The sequence below is a fragment of the Hemicordylus capensis genome, chromosome 3 (assembly GCF_027244095.1).
Source record: "Hemicordylus capensis ecotype Gifberg chromosome 3, rHemCap1.1.pri, whole genome shotgun sequence".
In the NCBI taxonomy this organism is placed as follows: Eukaryota; Metazoa; Chordata; class Lepidosauria; order Squamata; family Cordylidae; genus Hemicordylus; species Hemicordylus capensis.
Window position 1 is genome coordinate 113,266,323 of NC_069659.1, and position 23,034 is coordinate 113,289,356.

The window sequence follows — 23,034 nt, forward strand, 5'->3', positions numbered from 1 at the left end:
AAGGGATAACAGAAAGTCCTTCTAATACTCTCAGAGATGTTCTTTCCCTCAAAGGAGTAGGCCATAATAAAAGACCAAATATCAAGATCAAAACAAACAAAGTATCTGACTTCTAAGTCCCCTTACCTGTTGGAACTTCTACCCCCATCAAACTTGCACCCTTCCTTTCCACCTGGCATCTTATCACATCTGACGCCCCGGGGGCTAAGTGTAGTCTCCACTGGCTATGCCATAGAATTCCATACAACTCCCCTTTTCTTAGGATAAAACCCACTCTCGCAACTCCTACCCTACTAACAGAAATGCATGAACTATTGTCCAGGGGGGCAATAAAGCCAGTTTCGGAGATGGAACAATGGTTATGGTTCTATTCCAGGTACTTCCAGGCACCCAAAAGGGACAATGGTCTCTGACCCATACTAGACTAAGGTTCCCTCAACAGTTTCATCCACATGAAGAAATTTTGAATGAATACTCACACTTCAAAAACTCCTTTCTCTTCTAGCGGGAGAAGAATGGCTTGCCACACTGGACTTCAAAGATGCCTAATTTTATATGGGGATCTGACTGAAGCACAGGAAATATCTATTCTTCAGCATGGGGAACGAAGTCTACCAATATACATTCCTCTCATTTGGCCTCTCCACAGCCCCACATGTCTTCACGTGTGGAAGAAATGTTTGAGTGCCATCATTGCCCACCTCAGGATGCATGGAATCTCAATTTCTCGGCTGGTGTAGGAGGTCACCCAAGCTTGGGATTACATCCCCCCCACATGCTCCAAAAGGCAGGAAGTAGTCATACTTGAAGATCCTTAACCCAGTGCATGTGGGCGGATCTCCTCAGTTCTACTTCCTGCCTTTGCTCCAGAAGGCTCGCATTACAGCTCGCAGGCTTTGGCCTAGTTAACTAGGCCTCTTCTTTTCTTCTGCTTATATTCCTATTGTTTTTGACTATTTCCAATCTATTCTTCACCTGGTATTCTACTACTATTAGTTCTCTCTAGTTACTAAAGAAAAAAGAAAAAAAATTTTTTTTTTTAAATTTAAGAAAAAAAAAAAATTCATATCTGTTCTTCTACTGTCCTTTCTGTTATTCGTTACCTCTCCTCACCTCTTGCCGACCTTTTGGCCGATGTCCGCTAAAAAGACCTTCGGACTCCTGGCTATTAGGGAGAGATCCGCCCATCAGCGCCTGTTCCCGCCAAAAACTCGGGACTGCGCAAATCCTGTAAGGAAAATGGCAGATGTATCAGATGACCTTGCTGGCGCCTGTAGGCCACAGCGGTCCTCTCTGTTGCCAGATACCGGTGAGGAGACTGGGCGCAATTCATGCCACCAGCAATCCACCGACGCAGGTGGCGGCACCAGAATCGGAGGCTTCCCTACAAGGAGGCCCCGTTGGTGGCCAGATACCGGTGAGGAGACTGGGCGCAATCCATGCCACCAGCAATCCACCGAAGCAGGACGCAGGTGGCGGCACCAGAATCGGAGGCTTCCTGACAAGGAGGCCCCGTTGGTGGCCAGATACCGGTGAGGAGACTGGGCGCAATTCATGCCACCAGCAATCCACCGAAGCAGGACACAAGTGGTGGCACCAGAATCGGAGGCTTCCCTACAAGGAGGCCCCGTTGGTGAGAGAGCTTTCGCCTGGCAGCGCGAGCAAGGTAAGCCTGTGATGTTTGGCCTCGCCCCTCCCCCCCCAACTCCTTTCCCTAGCAGTTGGGCGTGCAGGAGGAGGACTGCCTCAGCGAGTATTGGGGCCACGCTGAAAGGAACGTCAGCAGGAGTGGCCGCCCCAGAGCCTGTCGGAATCAGACGGGGAAGACGTGCAGGATGATGAGGCAGGCGGTGCTGAGCCCGTGGATGGGGCGTCGGAGCACCCAGAAGGCCATGAACAGCTCCCTCCGGTAAGATCGGGACTTGCTCGGGGGGGAGGAGGTGAGTGCAGATGCCCCCTATGTGGCCCCTCCCTCAGGGCCTACTCCTACAGGGAATGTGGGGGTTCCCCCTCATGCTGCCACTGCAAAGGGCTGGATTCAGGAGGCCGTTCAGGTCTCACTGGCAGCGGCGCTTAAAGCGCGGAAGCCTGCAAGGCATTGCAAGGCAGGCTGTGATCCATGTGTCGCCCTCAGACTCTCAGGAGGAGACGGTGCCCGCTAAGCAGCCCAGGGTGGCTATACGCCAGGACTCTGTGCCCTTGTATAGGGGGAGGTCTTCAGATGAGTCTGGAGAGGACTCCCCAGATCTATTGTGACCCAGGGTCAGTGGGTCAGAGACATTGCTGGGCAACCCAGACAAGGGGCCCTCCTCCTCGGAAGAGGGGGAGATGATTGAGGACTCTGCTGCAAACTTACACAGTCAGAGGCTCTCTCTTATGGTGGATTTTCAGCCACTAATTAACCAGGCTATTGCTGCGCTTGATCTGTAGCCAGTTACAGAGGAACAGATCTCTCCTGTGTCCAAGGGCTCCTTGGTGCTGCCTAAGGCTAAGGTACCACAGATTAAATCAGTGATACCTGAGGGCTTTACTAAGACCATCAAGGAGGAATGGGCAGCTATTGCGACTCCCCAAGCGTATGTTGACATTGGCTAGCAAATTGTACAACTTTGAGGAGGAGACTCTGGACTTGCTGAAGGTGCCACTTACGGTTGCTCACTTCGGGGCCCTACTTAGTAGCACAGTGGTACCCAAGGATGGGGACTCCTCTTCTAAGGAGCCAGAAAACAGAAAAGCAGAATCTGCACTGCGCAGGGCCCACGAGGCTTGAGCAGTGGCCATCATTGCTGACACCACTGTGTCCTTGGTGTCTAGAGCATCGGTCTTGTGGATTGGCGAGTTACCCAATGACCCACTAATCAGTCTAAGATGTGGCATAAGCTACTTCGTCTGCAGAGGGCGGCTGCCTTTTCAGTGGATGCTACTCTGGACAGTGTTCAGTTCTCGGCACGTGCGGTCAGTGCAGGTGTCCTGGCAAGACGCAACATATGGCTAAAATTTTGGAAGTTGATAATACGTCTAGGGCTAAATTAGCCGCTGTTCCCTATGCTGGGGGGAAAGCTAATTGGGAATGAGGCCCTGAAAGAGGTCCTCATTGAAACTAAGGATAACCGCAGGGCTCTGCCATCAGCTCCTAGGAAGAAGGACAAGAGTTTTAATCATAGACCAATGCAAACCTTCAGGGCGTTTAGACCTCAGTTTGTCAGAGGGAGCCTTTTAGGCCTTTTCGATCGCAGTGGAACAGATCCAGAGGCCAAGGCAGGCAAGGGTTCACTCAGCAGAACCATCAGTCTCTCGGAAACCAGCAGCGGGGCCCCCAAGCAGCAGTCCTGACTCCCACTCAGGCAAAGTGGGGGTCTGCCATTTGGCCTGTTTGGAAAGAATCCATCGACAGGTGGGTTCTTTCCATTAGCCTACACGGGTACGAAGTGGAGCTGGCCAGCCCCCCAGGAAACAGATTCCTCCTTACCCCTAGATCTGGGAAACCGGAAAAGCACAAGGGGTTGTCCATGGCCATTCAGTATCTGGTGGCTATAGGGGCCATAGAGGACGTCCCACCTCTTCAGAGAGGCAAGGGCATCTATTCTGTGATTTTTACGGTGCCAAAAAAGGACGGATCGGCCAGGGCAGTTCTCAACCTACGCCCAGTCAACCGTTTTGTGATAAAAAGGAGGTTCAGGATGGAAACCCTTTGTACCATCTCAGAGGCATTGCAGATGGGGGACTACATGACTTCAATAGATCTCCAGGAGGCGTATTTACACATCCCCATTCATCCACGCAGTCGACATATACTCCACTTCTGCTACATGGGGAGGCATTATCAGTACAGAGCCCTTCCTTTTGGTCTCTCATCAGCCACCCGAGTTTTTATGAAGGTTCTAGTCTGCTAGTGGCCACTTTATGCACTGAGGGGTCCACCTGTATTGTTACCTCGACAACTTGCTCAAGAAGGGGCAGTTCAGTCGGCTCTGTCCAGAACAATGTCTGTGTTACGTGCGCATGGGTTTCTGATAAATGTGGGCAAGAGTCACCTGATGCCCACACAGAGCCTTCGTCATTTGGGCATGGTAATGGACACCTCAGTAGGCAAACTGTTGCTGCCACAGGATCGGATGGAGGTCTTAACGTCACTGGCTCGTGTGATTGCTTTGAGACTGTGGGCCAGCCTTCTCAATCTAGCAAGTTTGTTGGGTCTCATGGTGGCGGCTATGGACTCGGTGCCTTGGGCGAGGTTTTCATCTACGCCAGTTACAGTGGGGTTTCCTCCCTTACCAGCACAGGATTGCCCTCTAACGTGACAAGAACATTCCTCTCTAGGTGTCTCTTCGCGAGTCGATTCGTTGGACGGCCCGGGGAACCTAGACAAGGGCAAGCTGTTCATAGAACCCGAGAGAGTGATGGTCATGACGGACACCAGTCTATCGGGCTGGGGGGCTCACTGTTGGAACAGTGCTGCCCAGGGGCTTTGGTCGGTGGAAGAGTTGCTCCATAGCATAAACTGGCTCGAGCTGTGGGCTGTCTTTCTGGCCCTAAGAGCCTTCACGCCCTTGGTGAAGGGAAGGAATATCTTAATGTGTACAGAATTTCCAATGTTCGGGCAGATTGGCTAAGACGGCAGGAGATCCAGCCGGCAGAATGGGGCCTGCACCCTCAAGTATTTAGGTGGCTGACAGAGCAGCTGGGGTGTCCCCAGATAGACTTGTTTGCATATCCTCAGAATGCCAAGATTCAGAGGTTTTACTCACGTTTCCTGATGTTGGGGGCAGAAGAGACGGATACGCTATCGGTGCCATGGCCTCCGTGTCTGCTGAATGCATTTCCTCCAGTGCCGCTGCTCTCCCGTTGCCTCAGGAAGCTGCGGGGTTTCCGGGCATCCCTGATATTGATTGCGTCTTTTTGGCCCCGAGGGCCTTGGTTTTCCGAGATCGTCGACTTGACCGTAGGTCATCCACTCAGTTTGCCAGACCATCCAGTTCGGCTGTGTCAAGGTCCGATTTATCATCCTTGCATCTAGAAAGTGTTCAGCCAACAAGATTTACCAATCGACTTGGCGTAGTTTTCTGCGCTGGACAGCAAAGCTCTCCCTGCAGCTGGACAAGTGCAGGTCGAGGGGATTACTAGGTTTTCTTCAGGATGGCCTTGCGCTTGGTCTGAAACCCAACACGCTTAAACACCAGGCGGCGTGCTTGATCCAGATGTTGTTTCTTCATCAGCGTTTGTTCAGGCGTGGCACCCTCTTCTACGCAAGTTCTTGAGGGGGGCAGCTTTGTTGTCTCCTCTGGTCTGCCATCATTTTCCGTCATGGGATTTGCATATTGTGTTGTGGGGTCTGCAGTTTCCGCCATTTGAACCACTTTGATCTGTATCATTGCAGATGCTCTCCTGGAAGGTGGCCTTTTTAGTAGCTGTAACATCAGCCAGGAGGGTTTCTGAATCGCAGGCTCTGTCAGTTCAGAGTAATTTGTGTAATTTCTCTAAGGACTCTGTGAGACTTATCCCGGATCCTTCGTTTATCCCTAAGGTAAAGTCTCAGTTTCATCGTGAGGTGGTCATTTAATTACCTTCTTTTTGTCCGGATGCTCGTCACCCTGCAGAGAAGGAGTGCAACCGGACGCAGGCTTTTCGTAAGTCAGATGCTCTTTTTGTGGCCTTTAAGGCTTCTAAGATGGGATGCAAGGTCTCTTCAGCCATTATTGCTCAATGGATTCATTCATGCATTACGATGTTGTATGAAGCCCAGAAACTTTCGGTGCCTGGTCAGATTACGGCGCACTCAACTACATCGGCAGCCACTTCCACTGTGTTATCTTCACCGGTGTCCCATGAAGAGATTTGCAAGGCGGCTACTTGGTCGTCGCCTTTTACATTTTCAAGGCATTACAAGTTGGATGAACATGAAGCTGCCAGAGCAGCATTTGGTCGGAGGATCCTGCAACAGGTCCTTCCGGGTCAGTAGCTCCAGCTTGGGTATTTTCCCTCCCGTGGTTGGTGCTGTGGTATGTCCCAAGCTTGGGTGACCTCCTACACCAGCCGAGAAAGGTACATTGGTACTCACCGTGAAGGTGTCTTCTGGCTGGTGTAGAAGAGGTCACCCAAGGCCCGCCCGGGTTGTGTTCGGCTGGAGCTGATGATCTGGTTGTAGGGGGACAGTTTTTCTGTCTTTCTCTGCATTATTGTTTGTATATTGTTGTATATTCTCTGTTGTGTTCTGTGGTTTTCATTCCGTAGCTTGAGCTGTTTTAAGCACTGAGGAGATCCGCCCACATGCACTGGGTTAAGGATCTTCAAGTATGACTACTTCCTGCCTTTTGGAGCATGTGGGGGGGATGTAATCCCAAGCTTGGGTGACCTCTTCTACACCAGCCAGAAGACACCTTCACGGTGAGTACCAATGTACCTTTTTCCATACATGGGTGGTTGGTTGAAAACCTCTCCAGACAAGGCAATACTTGCCAGTCACATCCAGACTGTACTCGCACTCCTAGAGGACCTGGGCATCCAAGTGAATTTGAAGAAATTCAGCCTGTTCCCCAGAAATCTCTACTTATATAGGTACCATCTAATGCCTCTTCTGGCTTGATGGCATCTTGCACTGCAACTGTCCTTTGTCAGACTCCTCATGCGACAGCTCCAGTTGTGGTTTCTTTCAAAGTTCCAGCCAAATGTGGACAGCCAACAAGTGCAACTGTTGTTGCCACCAGCCGTACTGGACTCCCTGCTCTGGTGAACTCTACCAGAAAACCAAACAAAGAGCATCCCATTCCATCCTCTTATCCCCACTATAACTCTTACCACAGTTGCTTCCCTAAAAGGGGCAGGGTGTTCACTGCGCAGGAGCTCTGGAATATGGAACAAACTCTGGAGTCACCAGCAATCGCTTCTCCATATAAACTTTCTGGAGCTCTTAGCTGTTCTCTTGGCCCTGAAAGCTTTCCTACTGATTCTGAGTGGCAGGACAATCCAAGTCCTACTGAGCAACACAACTGCAATTGCATACATTGACTGCCAAGGCGGCACTATATCAAAATCCCTTTGCAACCTATCCATTCAACTCCGGGACTGGTCCATAAACCATCAAGTCTTACCCACTAGCCCTTCACATGAAGAGCATCAACAACATGTGGGCAGACAATTTCAGCAGAGAAACAAGCCTATCCTGTCAACACCAATAGGTGGTCAACCACAACATCCTTTCTGATCTTTTCTGTTTCTGAGGGACTCCCCAAGTGGACCTCTTCATTACGCAGTACAAAAAAAGTGCTTGAGAGTGGCAGTGGATGAAGGGTCCCTGGGGGATGCCTTTCAAATCCCCTGGACCACACATCTTTTCTACCCCTCTCCTGTCACATGTTCTCAGCAGAATCCTACAGCACAGGACAAAATGCATATAACTCATACCATGGTGGCCAAGGCAGTCATAATTGTCCCTCCTCTTATGACTCAGGTCTCCACCAGCATCTGGATCTTCTTCCCAGAACGGGAGCCAAGTGCTCCATCGCAGCCTCTGAATATTGAACATGATAGCCTGGAGGCTGAACTTCTAGACCAGATCTTGTTCCACAAGCAGAAAGCCTTGAACAGACGTAACTTTTCCTGTCAATGGAAGAGATTAATCACCTTTACGAAATCTAAGGACTTAGAACCAACTGCTGCCTCCAGCCAACAAGTCCTCCTGCACTTGACTTCCCTGAAACATGCTGACCCTTTCCAATTCATCTATAAAAGTCCCCTGCTAACTGAGCAAAGAGGTGCCTTTTTAAAGTGATGGTTCTCTTTATTTAGCAGGGGGAGAGCAACTGGCCCTATCCAACCTCAGCACAGTATCCCTCCTGTGGCTGTTGCTGGTGTTTATCTTATGTTTCTTTTTAGATTGTGAGCCATTTGGAGACAGGGAGCCATCTTTATTTTTATTTCTCTATGTAAACTGTTTTGGGAACTTTTGTTGAAAAGTGGTACAGGTGAAACTCGAAAAATTAGAATATCGTGCAAAAGTTCATTAATTTCAGTAATGCAAATTAAAAGGTGAAACTGATATATGAGATAGACGCATTACATGCAAAGTGAGATAAGTCAAGCCTTAATTTGTTATAATTGTGATGATCATGGCGTACAGCTCATGAGAACCCCAAATCCACAATCCCAGAAAATTAGAATATTACATGAAACCAATAAAACAAGGATTGTAAATAGAACAATATCGGACCTCTGAAAAGTATAAGCATGCATATGTATTCAGTACTTAGTTTGGGCCCCTTTTGCAGCAATTACTGCCTCAATGCGGCGTGGCATGGATGCTATCAGCCTGTGGCACTGCTGAGGTATTATGGAAGACCAGGATGCTTCAATAGCGGCCTTCAGCTCTTCTTCATTGTTTGGTCTCATGTCTCTCATCCTTCTCTTGGCAATGCCCCATAGATTCTCTATGGGGTTCAGTTCAGGCGAGTTTGCTGGCCAATCAAGCACAGTAATCCCATGGTCATTGAACCAGGTTTTGGTACTTTTGGCAGTGTGGGCAGGTGCCAAGTCCTGCTGGAAAATGAAGTCAGCATCCCCATACAGCTCGTCTGCGGAAGGAAACATGAAGTGCTCCAAAATCTCCTGATAGACGGCTGCGTTGAGCCTGGACTTAATGAAGCACAGTGGACCAACACCAGCAGATGACATGGCTCCCCAAATCAACACAGACTGTGGAAACTTCACACTGGACTTCAAGCATCTTGCATTGTGTGCCTCTCCATTCTTCCTCCAGACTCTGGGTCCTTGGTTTCCAAATGAGATGCAAAAGTTGCTCTCATCAGAAAAGAGGACTTTGGACCACTGAGCAACAGACCAGTTCTTTTTTTCTTGAGCCCAGGTAAGACGCTTATGACATTGTTTGTTGTTCAGGAGCGGCTTGACAAGAGGAATACGACATTTGAAGCCCATGTCCAGGATCCGTCTGTGTGTGGTGGCTCTTGATGCACTAACTCCAGCCTCAGTCCACTCCTTGTGAAAGTCCCCAACACTTTTGAATGGCCTTTTCCTGACAATCCTCTCCAGGCTGCAGTCATCCCTGCTGCTTGTGCACCTTTTTCTTCCACACTTTTCCCTTCCACATAACTTTCTATTAATGTGCTTTGATACAGCACTTTGGGAACATCCAACTTCTTTTGCAATTACCTTTTGAGGCTTTCCCTCCTTATGGAGGGTGTCAATGATGGTTTTCTGCACAACTGTCGAGTCAGCAGTCTTTCCCATGATTGTGATTCCTAATGAACCAGACTGAGAGACCATTTAAAGGCTCAGGAACCCTTTGCAGGTGTTATGGATTGATTAGCTGATTGGAGTGGGGCACCTGGAGCCTAGACTGTTGAACCTTTTCACAATATTCTAATTTTCTGGGATTGTGGATTTGGGGTTCTCATGAGCTGTACACCATGATCATCACAATTATAACAAATTAAGGCTTGACTTATCTTACTTTGCATGTAATGCGTCTATCTCATATATCAGTTTCACCTTTTAATTTGCATTACTGAAATTAATGAACTTTTGCACAATATTCTAATTTTTCGAGTTTCACCTGTATATATTCATCGTATTCACATATGTCAGCCTTGTCTGCAATACACTCGGGATGGGACACTCAAACCTTATTTTTGCACCCAAACTACAAAATATTTCTGAAAGGCCTCAACAACCTTTATTCCTCCCCCCCCCAGTTAAGAACTCTGAGTTGCTCATTGGTGCTCCACCCTCACTGAAGCCCCCTTTGAACTGTTATCCTAGGCCTCTGTTAAACCACTCTTGTTTTTAATATGGCTTTACTAATTGCCATTACTAGCTCTTGGAGGGTTAGCTAATACACTGCTCTAAGAGCTGATGTTGCATTTGTTGTTTGCCCCAATAAAGTTGTGATGCAGATTGACCCCATCTTTCTACCTAAAGTGGTCTCAAATTTCCACATTAACCAGGGCATTTGTACTCACCACATTTTTCATGAACCCTGTCTTCCCTCTGGAATGCTCTTTCCTTGGATGTTGGGAGGGTATGCCTCTACTACCTGGACAGGACCAAGAGCTTTAGAAATTCCAATAGACTCTTCCTAGCAAAGTCTTTCTGAATGGCTGGTCCAACTAATCTCTACTTGCTATGTTAAGCAAGATGTCAAGCCTCTTGACGCATCCAAGCCCATTCCTCCAGGGCCACCTCTGCTACTCACATATCCAACATTGCCTCTTCTGAAATATGGAAAGTGGCAACCAACTTGCTTTTGGTAAAACACTGCACCCTGGACATCCACTCTGCAGCTGAAGCTGGTTTTAGTCACTATTCACCCACTTTGTGTAGGATACTGAATCACCATTAAGATAAACAGGTTGCTCACCTGTAACTTTTGATCTTTTGGTGATCTGGTATCATTCACAACACCCGCCCAGCCTTCCCGCTCTTTTGGATGTACCTACTTCACTTACCTTACTTATTTTGTGAAGTCTGCACAGCATAAAAATAAACCAACAAATCCAATAATATAACAAAAAACAAAAATACAACAAAATATATAAATACAAATTATATTCAAGTTGAAACAAATATGTGTATAATAATATGAAGAATTTGTATGAGTAAATAAGACATAACATCCAATCAACAACAGAAATTATAACATAGAACAACAGAACAGTATAATATTTCCAAAGTGTGTAAACACAACAGCTTTCCAGTAATGAAAGTTTTCTGTTAGAAACCTTTGGGGAGACAGGTTCTGGAAAACCCTGTGGGAATACTGTTTACTTTTGTTCAATTTATATTGAATGGACATATGGTGGGAGAAGACTGGTGGACTCCCATGAAAAAGGATCTATTATTCAGCACAGAAATATAAGGAAGATGTTATTCTTATGAAGAACAATTTGAAATTTTATGAGCACTTTAAAAAGTCTATTGAATCAGCAAACATTACCAGAAAGCTGCTGTGTTTACACATTTTAGAAATATTATACTATGTTCATATGTTGTTCTATGTTCATATTTCTATTGTTGATTGGATTCTATTGTTAATTTACTTGTATGAGTTATTCATATTATCATACACATATGTTTGTTTCACCTTGAATATAGTCTGTGTTTATATATTAAGTTGTATTTTTGTTTTTTGTTATATTATCGAATCTGTTGGTTTATTTTTATGTATCACAGTTCAGATCCTTTATGTTATCTGTTTGGTGCATTCTGCACAGTGGCTATGAAGGAACTGAGAGACAAAGAGCTCTGGCGCTAAGGATCCTAAGCATGCTTTGCACATGAAGGGTGGAGCTTCAGAGCACTGTGAAGAGCTAGAAATCCTTCCCCTGGACTACTGTACAGCTGCAAAGCCCATGTTGTGAATGATACCAGATCACCAAAAGATCAAAAGTTACAAGTGAGCAACCTGTTTTTCTCTGGATCACTAATCCTTAGCACATTTATTTGGAAGTAAATTCAATTCTTTTGAGTGGGACCAAATATATGAGTAAGCAAGTAAGGTGCTTAGTACAGTAAAAACATGCTAGGAAGAGGAAGCTCTCTGCTTGTAGTGTAAGATGCAAAGGGAGTGCACATACCAAATTCCAGGTCCACGTGGAGGGACTGTGCACCTTCCCCATTTACATGGTACACAACAAGTACAAAAACCTGATGCACAAGTTACTGAAGTGTCTTATATTTCTCCCTCTCTTGTTTTACAACTTAGAAATACCAGATTTTTCTGCTATATTGTGATCATTTCTTAGGTGAAAAAAGGTCTAAAAGTTGACACAGCTTTATAGTTGGATATTATCTTATTTTCATCACAAATCACATTTTTAAACCTAAAATGTTGTGGACTCTTGTTTGAAAGTAAACTTCGCTTTGATCTGAATTCAGTTTTGAAATTTACCAACTGAGATAAGTGACACAAAGGGACAATGCAGATAAAATACTAAATTCCTGCTAATTGTACTTAGCAAATTGAGGGTAACCTCAGAAAATACATGCTTCCTTCCTACAGTCCTCCTCCAGATCAAAAGTATATTTGCCCTTTAACCACATTTAAACAGTTAGTTGCCACAATTGTTATCTGAAACCTAAGAGAAACCTGAGGGTCCCTGAAATTGATACTGCAATTTGAAGTAGGTTTCAGTTCCTTTAGATACGATCACTGAAGTTATTGTTGGTGTTGTCAGACTGCTTAATTACTATTATGCAGGCAAACAGTTTTTAAAAGGAACTGTGTGTTCCTGATGCTTTCTACAAGTTTGCTAACTGCAGTTTTCAGGAAGTCAGTGGGTCAGTTTTGACAAATTTCAGCACACAGTGGGGGTGAGATCTTGATCACCCACAATGAACTTCTCCCTGCCACATGTCCACATGTGGGCATCTCATTTGTATAGCGCTTAAGCATGCGAAATCCATCATATAAGTGCAAATAAAGTGGTCAATTCTCAAATTTTATGTGAGGGATTAATACTGCTATTTGAGTCTGTACACATTCAATTCATGATGTGTTTGTACTATATGAAAGAGATACACAAGACATGGGGCCAGCTAGTGGGCGGGGCAGACTGTTCCTTCACTTTAGGTAATTACTGCGTTTGTTAGAACTGACCCAACGTGGTTTGTGTGTGCATTGGCCCCAAGTGGTTAAAAAGTGAGATTTTCTTAATAACCTATTGGTTGCTTGAGAATTTTCAGCTTTCCAGCATATAAACCAATGTAGGTTTTGAGTTGCATGTCTTTGTTTTTGCATAAAGTCAAGTTAATAAATTAGCTGTATTGTATGTTCTGTGCAACATGACCTGATGGTATTATATGATGAACGCTTTGATTGCTTCCATTAAAAAAAACAACTATAGAAGCTTCTAAGTTCCTTTTCTCCCTCCCGGGGTACATTTTTGAGAAATTGTAAAGTAAATGGAACAATTTCATATAAAGAATTAGAATGGTGACTTCTGTGAGTTGTTAAATGACTATTTCATACTTTTGCAGTGCAAGGCTTAAGATAAAACAAAAGGATGTGCATTCTCAGTCTTGAAAGTCTTATTCTTGAGAAAATACAGTTGAACCATATTGAATTTTAGTTTCCATTTGCTTGTAATCAATTTTAGCTGCCATTGCTCTAGATTTAAAATAAGGTGATATATGCCTTTCTGTGGCCAGAGCAAAGATAAATAAGGAGACACTTTCCAGAGGAAAATAATACTTGGACAGTAACAATGAACTATAAATGTACACTAAAAACTCCTGTGCATATGTGCGTGTATATCATTGATCATGGGATTATAGTGGCCATTTAAATTTTGCTTAATTTCAACGTAGGGTTTTTTTTAATAAACAACTACATATCACATTTATTTGCACAGATATAAGAATGGGAAACAAAATATCACAATCATATTTAAAATAGATAAAGAATTTTTCTTCATGAAAAGCAGCTTTTTTTTTTTTTTTAAGATCCTAAAACTCATCAGGAGTAGAAATGTATACATAATTCCCCCTGCCCATAAGGATCCAGTCTTAAACTTGAGGAATCTAAACACAAATTAACTGCATGAATTATAGATGTTATAAACCCTTGAAACAAAAAGCTGTACAATACTACAATACTGCATTGCAAAGGCTTTCTGTTGATATGTACAATTTGTTTAAATAGGAGCAAAATATTCTGCTAAGTAATTTTGTCAAAGTAGGTTGTGTCCAGGTTTTTTAACATAATTGATGAAAGTTTTACTCTATACAGTTTGAAATGCTCACTGGTACTCTACCTTTCCAAGGGAAAGACAGAAAAGAAACCATGACTATGATTCTCAAGTGAGTACACTCTTATTTATATATCTCATCAGGTTTTCTACTGGGGATGCCCTCCGGGCTGCAATATCTAATTTCTACTCTTCCCTCATTTTCAAAGGTACTGATAAATCTTGACTCCCTAATGCATACTACTAATGACCTTTTCTGGATTAAAAGTTTTAAGAACATGTAATCCAGTACTTCTCTGATTTGCAATAATATCTTTTCAACTCTATTATCTCCTAATGACTCTCCTTATATTTTCTGCTCCTTAATATTTTACCATCTTCCATTAATGATGCAATCCAACCTTGGAAAGCTTTCTCACATTCCCTCCTTACAATCCTGCAGTTACAAACTACTGCTCCTTCCAGTGCTTCTCCTGTTTCTGCAACCTCCTCAAAATATCCTTCCCTGCTCCTCACGTACTGTTTTAATTCTAACATCCATAAAAAGTTGCCTGCAGATAAGATTTATGGATTGTGGAAGATTATCCAATTATAGCATGAAATAAGCTTTCCATCTGTATTGATAATCATGTTCGTATTTATCTAGATGTTAGTATTTTTGTGTGTGTGTTTAAAACAAAATCTGATACTGTGAAATATTCCTGTATCCTAAGCTGTTTGTGGCCATATGCACATATATCTGACTTGGTCATTTGACAGTTCTGTATTTTACACTACTGTATTACTTGACTTTTCTAGCTTCTGGAGCAACTCAAATGACACTTGATCTTTCCTGTGTTTTGAAATTTGTGTGCACCTAGAATAACGTGAGAGACAAAACCACTTTGTGTCTAGACCAAGAACATAGGCAATTTGGCCTCCAGCAGCTCCCCCACACCCTAGGCTTTACAATCACAGACACAAAGTATGCACATGCCCCAAGCCACACACCCATCAGCCACAAGGGGGTGGGGCCAATGCCGATGACAGGAAGATATAAGAATGGAAAGCTTCTCCTCCCCAGTCAGTGGTTCATGGAATTGTTGACTGGGAGCTCACGCAGATGATCTCCCAGTAAGTGATTCCACAAACCACTGACTGGGGAAGAGAAGTTCCGATGGACCCCATCCTTGGCATTGGCCCCGTCCACTTGTATCTGACATCAGATCCTGGAGACGGGACCATTGCCTGACTCTCTCCCATCCCTCCCTTGAAACACTGGATGGCTGGACTTTCCCCCCCAGCACAGCCAGCATTTCAGTGAAACACTGGCTGGGGAGGAGAGGGGCATGCCTCGTGTTTCCAGCCAGCAAGTGCTTCATTTGCCAGCTGGGTGAGGGATGGGGCAAGGGAGTGCCTTGGCAGCACCCCCAGACCCTGGCAGCAGGAGGACGATCATCCCCACTTGTTCCATGGTCCTTACGCCCTGGTCTAAATCTAGATGGTTAGATGTACTCATTTGTTTCAGCAGTTATTCTTGTGTGGGTGTGTTTGTGCGTATGACTTTCTTCGTCCTGCCATTTTGCAGTGAAAATCTACCTGTCTCTTTCTATAAATCTTCTTTCTATCAATGCAAAAACATTTAGCAAATGGTAAAATACTTAGTATAGCAAATTAAACTAGTTTGTGAAGAACTGTAGAAAAATATGAAAGCACTAGGCAAATGGGCAGGGCAATTTGAGAGTTGAAAATGTGAATTTGAAAAACATTAAACTTCATCTCAGATTTATTTATGCTAAGAGCAGAAACCATGATATGGTTAAAAAAAAACCCATGATTCCTATAAATCAACTATAATCTAAAGAACATAAAGGATTAAAGGAAAAACACAACCACATATTTACACAGATAAAGGCAATAAGTAGATCAGTTGAATAAAATAGGTTTTTTTAAAAAATGATGTCAGTTTATTGTGGCCTTGAGCTCTTTACTGATTTCTGAATATAGTCCAAGATGACATGGGGCTATTTTCCCCCAGCAGAAATTTGCTGCTGTTATCTCCCAGATTGTAGGTGCACATGACACTCTTAACTAATCTTAAGATTGCAGTCTGTAAGCAAAACTAGTAGTTCCTGGTTTAGCAATAGCAATAGCACTTACATTTATATACCGTTCTATAGCTGGAAGCTCTCTAAGCGGTTTACAATGATTTAGCATATTGCCCCCCAACATTCTGGGTACTCATTTTACCGACCTCGGAAGGATGGAAGGCTGCTGAGTCAACCTTGAGCCCCTTGGTCAGGATCGAACTTGCAACCTTCTGGTTACAGGGCGGCAGTTTTACCACTTCACCAGCAGGGGCTCAACATCAACATGGTTTGCTGCAACATTAGCTCAATCTGGTCATCAGAAGGTAAATAGTGTTCTATTTGTCCTGATGTCTGGCCTGCCTACCACCAAAGGCTTAGGAGGAAGAGTAGCAAACACAGCAACAATTATCTATCTGGGACTTTTCCCAAGAAGAAGAATTACTTCAGATTAGTGAGGGTGAAAAGAAAGCAAGAAAACTGCTTTCTATAATTTGGAGTTGAAAAATATTAACCAAGGACAGTAGAGTGGTGGTGTTATGTTACAAATATCTACACACCACTTTTCAACAAAAATAGTTCACAAAGCCGATGGCATAGAGAAAGAAATAAAGATAAGATGATTCTCTGTCTCCAAAGGGCTCACAATCTTAACACAGACAAACACTGTGCTGGGTTTGGGTAGGAAAAGTTACTCTCCCCCTCTTAAATACAAGCATCACCACTTTAATATTTTATTAAATAAATATTATCATATAATAGAATATATTATAAATATTTATTTTAATAAATATTGAGTCACCACCTTTTGCTTGGTTAGCAGGGAATTAGTTTAGCAGCAGTTAGTTAGCTGTTAGCAGCTTAATAAGATATAGTAATACTTCTCCCGATTTCCACTGCTGGAAATTTCCCCTCTTCCATTGTAGTTCCCTGTGCTGTATCTCATTCTGTTCTGGAGGGTCTCCTGCCTCTTGGGAGTGACTTTTGGGGATGACATGGGGCTGCAGTGGGGAGCTGTGGATGGAAAATCCCTATTGTGAAAGTGGAATTCCACTCATGTTTGTTCCGGTCCAAGCTAGGGATGTACACAGAACCGGCTGGCCCGGTTTGGTTCGAGTCAGAACCGGACTCGAACCTGACTGGGCCAGTTCGGTCCGGCACCCATTGCCCCCCCCCAGGTGGTTCAGTCCGGGGGGGGGCGCAAACATTTTTTGGTATAAATTTTTTTTTTCACTTTACTCCCTGTGCTATAGTTGTAAAATTGGACAGACTGTGTAAACTAAAAGAACCAGGATTGTTGTCAATTAACTGCAAAGGCAAGAATACTTAATCTCTTAGACATTTGTTAAACCTCTAGGTTAGACAGAGGCTGTAACTAAACAATACAAAACAGGCACCCTCTGATATCACCCTGAATGCATAACTGGTTATTTGAATCTGTGCATTATCCAAGGCTGTGAATCATTTTTCTGACACTGTAAATGTTGTACTCTGTAGCTTCTTCCTTATACTGCTTATTTGTATTTTGCTAACAAAATACAAGTGACCCCCATGCTAATTTTAGCACAATATTTTCTATTGTGTTTACAAGTTTAGTGCTTTCATTTATAAAGCATTTATTTAGATGAAGTAATGATGATAAACTGAGATATACAAATGATTGAATAGTTTCATAATTACTTGACAGTTTTTTACATTGTATAAAAATAATTTACATATATATACATCCATACATTTATTTTTATTATATAGTAATACTATGAAATGACTTTGATCCTTTTACCAAGTGTGACTCCTCTTATAAGCTTTCATGTCACGTAATATGTTCTATTTGAATTTAATTATTTTATTGAAATTAACTTGGTGATAATATCAAGTTCACATTTTCTATCATACCATTTTATTATTTTGAATTGCATTTTTATCCTGTCCTTTCTTAAAAAGCTCAGGGTGGCATATATGGTTCTCATCCCCCAACCCCAGTTTAATCCCTCACAACAACCCTATGAGATAGGTAGGCTGACAAAAATAATTGGCCCAGGATGACGCAGTAAGTTTCATGGTGAAGTGGGCATCTGAATCCAGGTCTCCAGCACTCTCACTATACCACGCTGGATGGAGACATCACTTGATCATTCCCACTTTTTTGCTGCAAAACCAGCATTATTTCCAGGGCCAGCCTTACCATGAAGGAGGGTGAAGCAGGTCACTTAAGGTGACAAACCCATGGATGGCCTGCAGAGGAAGGAAGGCAACATGGCATCACCCAGTTTTTCATTTAATAGAAAAGGAAGGAATTGAGAGGGTGGGAGGAGAATAAAAAGGAGGAACCAGAGAGGATGCCATTTAGTGCTCTGCGGGCAGCAAACTCCTGGATCAGTAGTGGTTATTCCTCCAGTGTTTTATTTCTCTTGGGCGTGTATTTTTGTTCCAGTACTAGGAGGAGGAGTTTTCAAAGTCATCAGCCTGAAGTAGTAACTGTTTTTTGTGCATATCTTGTCCTAACTCGATTAAGGCATGCTTTCATATATGCTTATCAGAAATAAGAAACAAAACAGTTCTCATTCATGCAGTTGTATAATCTTCGACAGTTTGCAGCAGGCTTTTGTTTTGCTGTGAAGTAACCAGTCACTAATGAAGGATTTTCAAGAGAATCTTCTGCCATAATACGGAGATGTTAATCATAGCATTTCAAGGTCATGGTGTGTTTCAGGCCTCAGCAAAGCTACAATCCATCAGTGTTAACTGTGCCAGATGCAGCTGATGGAATGCTTACAGCCACTTTTCCAAAAAGTCACATTGATTCTAATTTAGATACAGATTTGGTGTTTCAAAAGAACCAGTTAGCCTTTCCAAGTTGGCTTGCTACGGTACAGATGGCTTGCTTTGCTGGTCGTTTCAAGGAACAGTTTCAGGAGGTTAAATAAGAATAGTCCAGCATCCTGTTTCATTCATTGGCCCACCAGATGCCGCTGGAAGCCTACAGGCAGGAGTTGAGGGCATGCCCTCTCTCCTGCTGTTACTCCCCTGCAACTGGTACTCTGAGGCATCCTGGTAGGATAGTCTGTTAAGTAGGTCTGTCTGTTAAAGTATTGCTCTATAGTTCCTCTGGATCTATGAATTTTCATCAGTGTTTCTTTTCTGGCTACAAATGCCATCTGATGGAATTAAGCAGTACTTGTAAAGAAAAAGGTAGCACTCGAAGACTAACTGAAAAGATTATATGATGTTTTATATAATCTTTTCAGTTCATCTATGAATGCTACCTTTTTCTTGACAAGTACTTCATAATATTTGATTAATACGATTAATTGTAGCTGTGGAAAAATAGTGGGATTAAAAGTAAAAAATGCATGTAGAAGCAAGCAGCAGCATGAGTACTGGGGTAGTTCTCATTGGTATTTTTTTTAGGAGCTGAGGTAAGGATGCAAAGAAAATCTTGCTGACCCTCCTTTTGGCTTCATAGGTTTTACCTGGTGTTGCCTTCATATTTTGCAGCTATGCTTTTGTAAAGTTGAGCTTTTAGGATGCAGAATTCACACAGGCCTACTTATACGTGTGAAAAATTAAATTGCAATAAAATATAAACTCTTACATCTGGCATTGTTTTTACCAAATATTCCTTTCCCTAGTTTTCCCTTACATTTCCTTCCTGTTCTCCTAATATTACATAGTTGTAACAGGCAAGTTTTAGATGATATATCTGCATGATTGGAGCTTTTTTGTATGTTGTAGTACCAGTTGCATTTTTCAGTGTTGTGTAAAACACTGAGTGAACACACAGATTCCGATTGTAAATGTGTGTATGCTGTTAATGTGTTTGTATTGTATAGAGCCAAACTTGGAATGCCCCAGTTCTTGAGTCCAGAAGCTCAAAGTCTTCTCCGAATGCTTTTCAAGCGAAACCCTGCAAACAGATTAGGTAAAGTATTTAATTAAGATATTTACTTCAGACCACATTATACTAAATAAGTTCTATGCTAAATTTGTCAATTGTTGATATCCAATAGGAGCAGGTCCTGATGGTGTTGAAGAAATTAAGAGGCATCCATTTTTCTCCACAATAGACTGGAATGTAAGTACATAATAGACTGGATTGTGAGTACACAATTTTTCAACGTTTAAGAAACGCTTTATATTTTTCTAATGTCCTAAATCTGGTTTGTAGAAATTGTTCAGAAGAGAAATTAATCCACCATTTAAACCTGCAACTGGTAGACCTGAAGATACATTTTATTTTGATCCTGAATTTACAGCAAAAACTCCAAAAGGTAAGATGCATTTACTGGCTTCAGAAAGCATAAGAAAGCTATGGTTTAAATTTTAAGAATTTGTATGGTTTTAACATAACATTTCTGAGGCTAGAATTTGCAAAATGAAATGATTTTTTAGAGTTCTCATGCAGTTGCATAGCTCTAAAGGTACAGTGTGCCGTTAAGTCGATTTCGACTCCTGGTGCCCACAGAGCCCTGTGGTTTTCTTTGGTAGAATACAGGAGGGGTTTACCATTGCCTCCTCTCGTGCAGTATGAGATGACGCCTTTCAGCATCTTCCTATAATGCTGCTTCCCAATATTAGTACCAGCGGGGATTCAAACCAGCAACCTTCTGCTTGTTAGTCAAACATTTCCCTGCTGCGCCACTTAGGGTGGTTGCATAGCTCTGGTGCATTAGAAACACCCAAGTATTTCTATGATTTTGTGTTACTTCCTAAGCTGATATATACTTGTCCTCTTTAAATTTTATTTGGATGTGCTACAGGTCTTCCTATTAAGTACCTAAGAAGTTTTAGTTAGCATACGAAGTGTGTATTTGACTTTCTAAGTATCATATGCAAGACATCACTGGAGTGGGGAGGTGTGTGCCAGCCAAGAATGTATACTTTAACCTTGGTTGGCCTTTCGCCCAACCAAGGAAACCCTATGGTTCTAGGGTGTAGCTAGGCCAAGGACTGTTCCAGCGAGTAAAAATAAAGCAGATGAAGGATTCTTTTCTCCCCTAATATCTCTTTTATTGCTCATAACAAAGAATAACAAAAACACAACACAGTCATTGACGTAAAGTTGAGGTCTTCATTAAGTTGCAAGGTACAGTAGCATGTAAGCAAATAGAACAAAAATATGAAAGGCAAGCTTCAGAATAAAATGCTCTCTCCCTATGAGGGCCTGCTAAATAGCTTCCCAAGTTGACTTCCCCGTCCTAGATGTTTCCAATCCATATTAGTATCCTCTCGGGTCTTTTCCTTTCTGCCTTGAGAACACCGTCCAGGCCTCTGATAAACAGTTGCATGAGCACTTCCCCCCCTCCCAATTCAAAACAAGCCAGAAGCTGGTGATTTCATTCTCATGCTCCAAGCTTGGCCTTGTTTTGATTAGGAGGTGAAGGCCATGTGCAGAGGGCACAACAATAGGTTCGTTTGCTGTCTTGCTGTTCTCAGAAAAATAGGGCTATGGATAAAGAGCACAAAATGGTTTTTCCTGAGTCAAGATGGCTCTGCTCAGGCCCTTTTGCCAATTCATCAGACACCCACCAAATCACCACCAAATCAGACACCCACCAAAAACTGAGTGCTGTCCATAACAGAAGCTTATGTATGTTTACTTAAACATGGTGGACTTCCTGATATGCCTTAGCATGCTCAGGCTTTCAGTAACATGCTCATGTATTAAGCATCTGTTGTGTCCAGAATCCTCCTGTGTGCAAGGATGAAACTAGATGTGATGACAGCAGCAGCAAGACTTCAATCATGGGTTACTGTTTAGCTGTAAAGAGGACAAGGGGAACGTGTGGTGGGCAACTTCACGAGCAGTGATGTACAGAAGGGGAGCCACTGAGCTCTTCCTCTGCTCAAAACTTGCTCTGACGAGTCCTGCCCCTAGGCTGATTTCTTTCCATGCTTTGGGGTTCAGCTGGAAAAATATGGCTGGGAAACACTTGCAGAGGCAGTGGCATTGCAAGGCTGGCGTGGGTCCTGGGGCAAGAAATGAAGATAGGCCCTTGCCTCTCTCTCCTCCCCCTCCCCACTGCCACCTTTTCCTGTGACCCTGTCTGTGCGGCAGAAGAACTATAGGGACAAGATGAAAAACAAAGCATTCTCTGCATCCCTTTTTCTCCTGTTCCTATGCAAATAATATTGCACACTCTCCATGCATGAGTGAGCTGTTGCCTAGTCAGCCCCAGAAGGGCCCAGGGCCATTTATTCCACCTTGTTCAACTAATAGCTACCTCCCTGTGTAGAGGGGAAAGCGCAGCAACAATTTCCTCTGTTACTACTGCACTTGAAATGCTGCTGTTTTGTGCTGTACTGGTTGCTTGGTGGTAACTTACATTTGAAGATATGGGTCTACCGTTGTTGCATCTATTTTGCTCCAAGGCTCTGCTTTTTGTTAGTACAAGCTGTTGCTGCATGAAGGTAAGCCATTCTACATGCAAAAAGAGGTGGGGATTAAATGCACACTGCATGATGATGGTTCCATGCCAAATCAATAAAATCTGGCTCATGAGGGTTGCATTATCATTCTGGATGATATTGACATTTTGCAGAGCTATTATACGTATTGAAAAGTGTCTACAGGGGGTGGTTGTGTTGAAAAGATCAGTTACTGGGGGGAAAGCTATACATGAAAACACAATCAAAATGAATCAAGTGAAAATGAAACAAATGAATTTTTTTTTAAAGAAAATGAAAATTTTAATCTTGCACAGCGCTATTATCAATCATATGGCTTGGAAGTAGAGCTAATATCGACATAAGTAAACATAGAATTGCAGAATTTTAGTTGGGACTGTGAAAGCCTTCTCGTTCAGCCCCCTGCTCACTGCAGGAAGGTCATACATCTCTGACAGACTCTGTTTTGGAAACCTCCAGAGTAGGAAAGTTTACCACTGCGTGAGGCAGACTGTTCCACATTTGAACAGCATATAGTTAGGAAATTCTTTCTGATATCTAGTCAGAATCTGCTTCCTTGTAATTTTGACCCATTGGTTCTAGTTCTGCTCTGGGGAGCAGTTCCTTCTCATGATCTTGACACCATGTCTCTGCTAATACTGCTGTCTACCTTCACACTGCTGCTCATGTTCAAGTTGTGGTCCACTAAGACACTTGGATCCTTTTCACACATTATTGCTGCCAAGCCAGGTCTCCTGCAATCTATGCTTATGCATCTGATTTTTCTTAACTAAATGCAGGACTTTGGTTGTCTCTGTTGAACTTCATATAGGTTTTGTGTTGGTTCTTCCCTCTCTCCCAAACATTTGAGCCTGTCCAGATTG

General features: G+C 43.2%; 1 protein-coding gene across 3 annotated transcripts in view; it reads left to right on the forward strand.

The window, feature by feature from the left end:
- RPS6KA3 (ribosomal protein S6 kinase A3) overlaps positions 1 to 23,034 on the forward strand; it is an 82,141-nt gene that overhangs the window by 43,180 nt on the left and 15,927 nt on the right. For all 3 annotated transcript variants that reach the window (XM_053306829.1, XM_053306827.1, XM_053306828.1), the window contains exons 10-13: positions 13,739 to 13,809; positions 19,597 to 19,685; positions 19,774 to 19,838; positions 19,932 to 20,034. In XM_053306829.1, the coding sequence (XP_053162804.1) occupies positions 13,739 to 13,809; positions 19,597 to 19,685; positions 19,774 to 19,838; positions 19,932 to 20,034 (328 nt within the window). The remainder of the gene's footprint in view (positions 1 to 13,738; positions 13,810 to 19,596; positions 19,686 to 19,773; positions 19,839 to 19,931; positions 20,035 to 23,034) is intronic.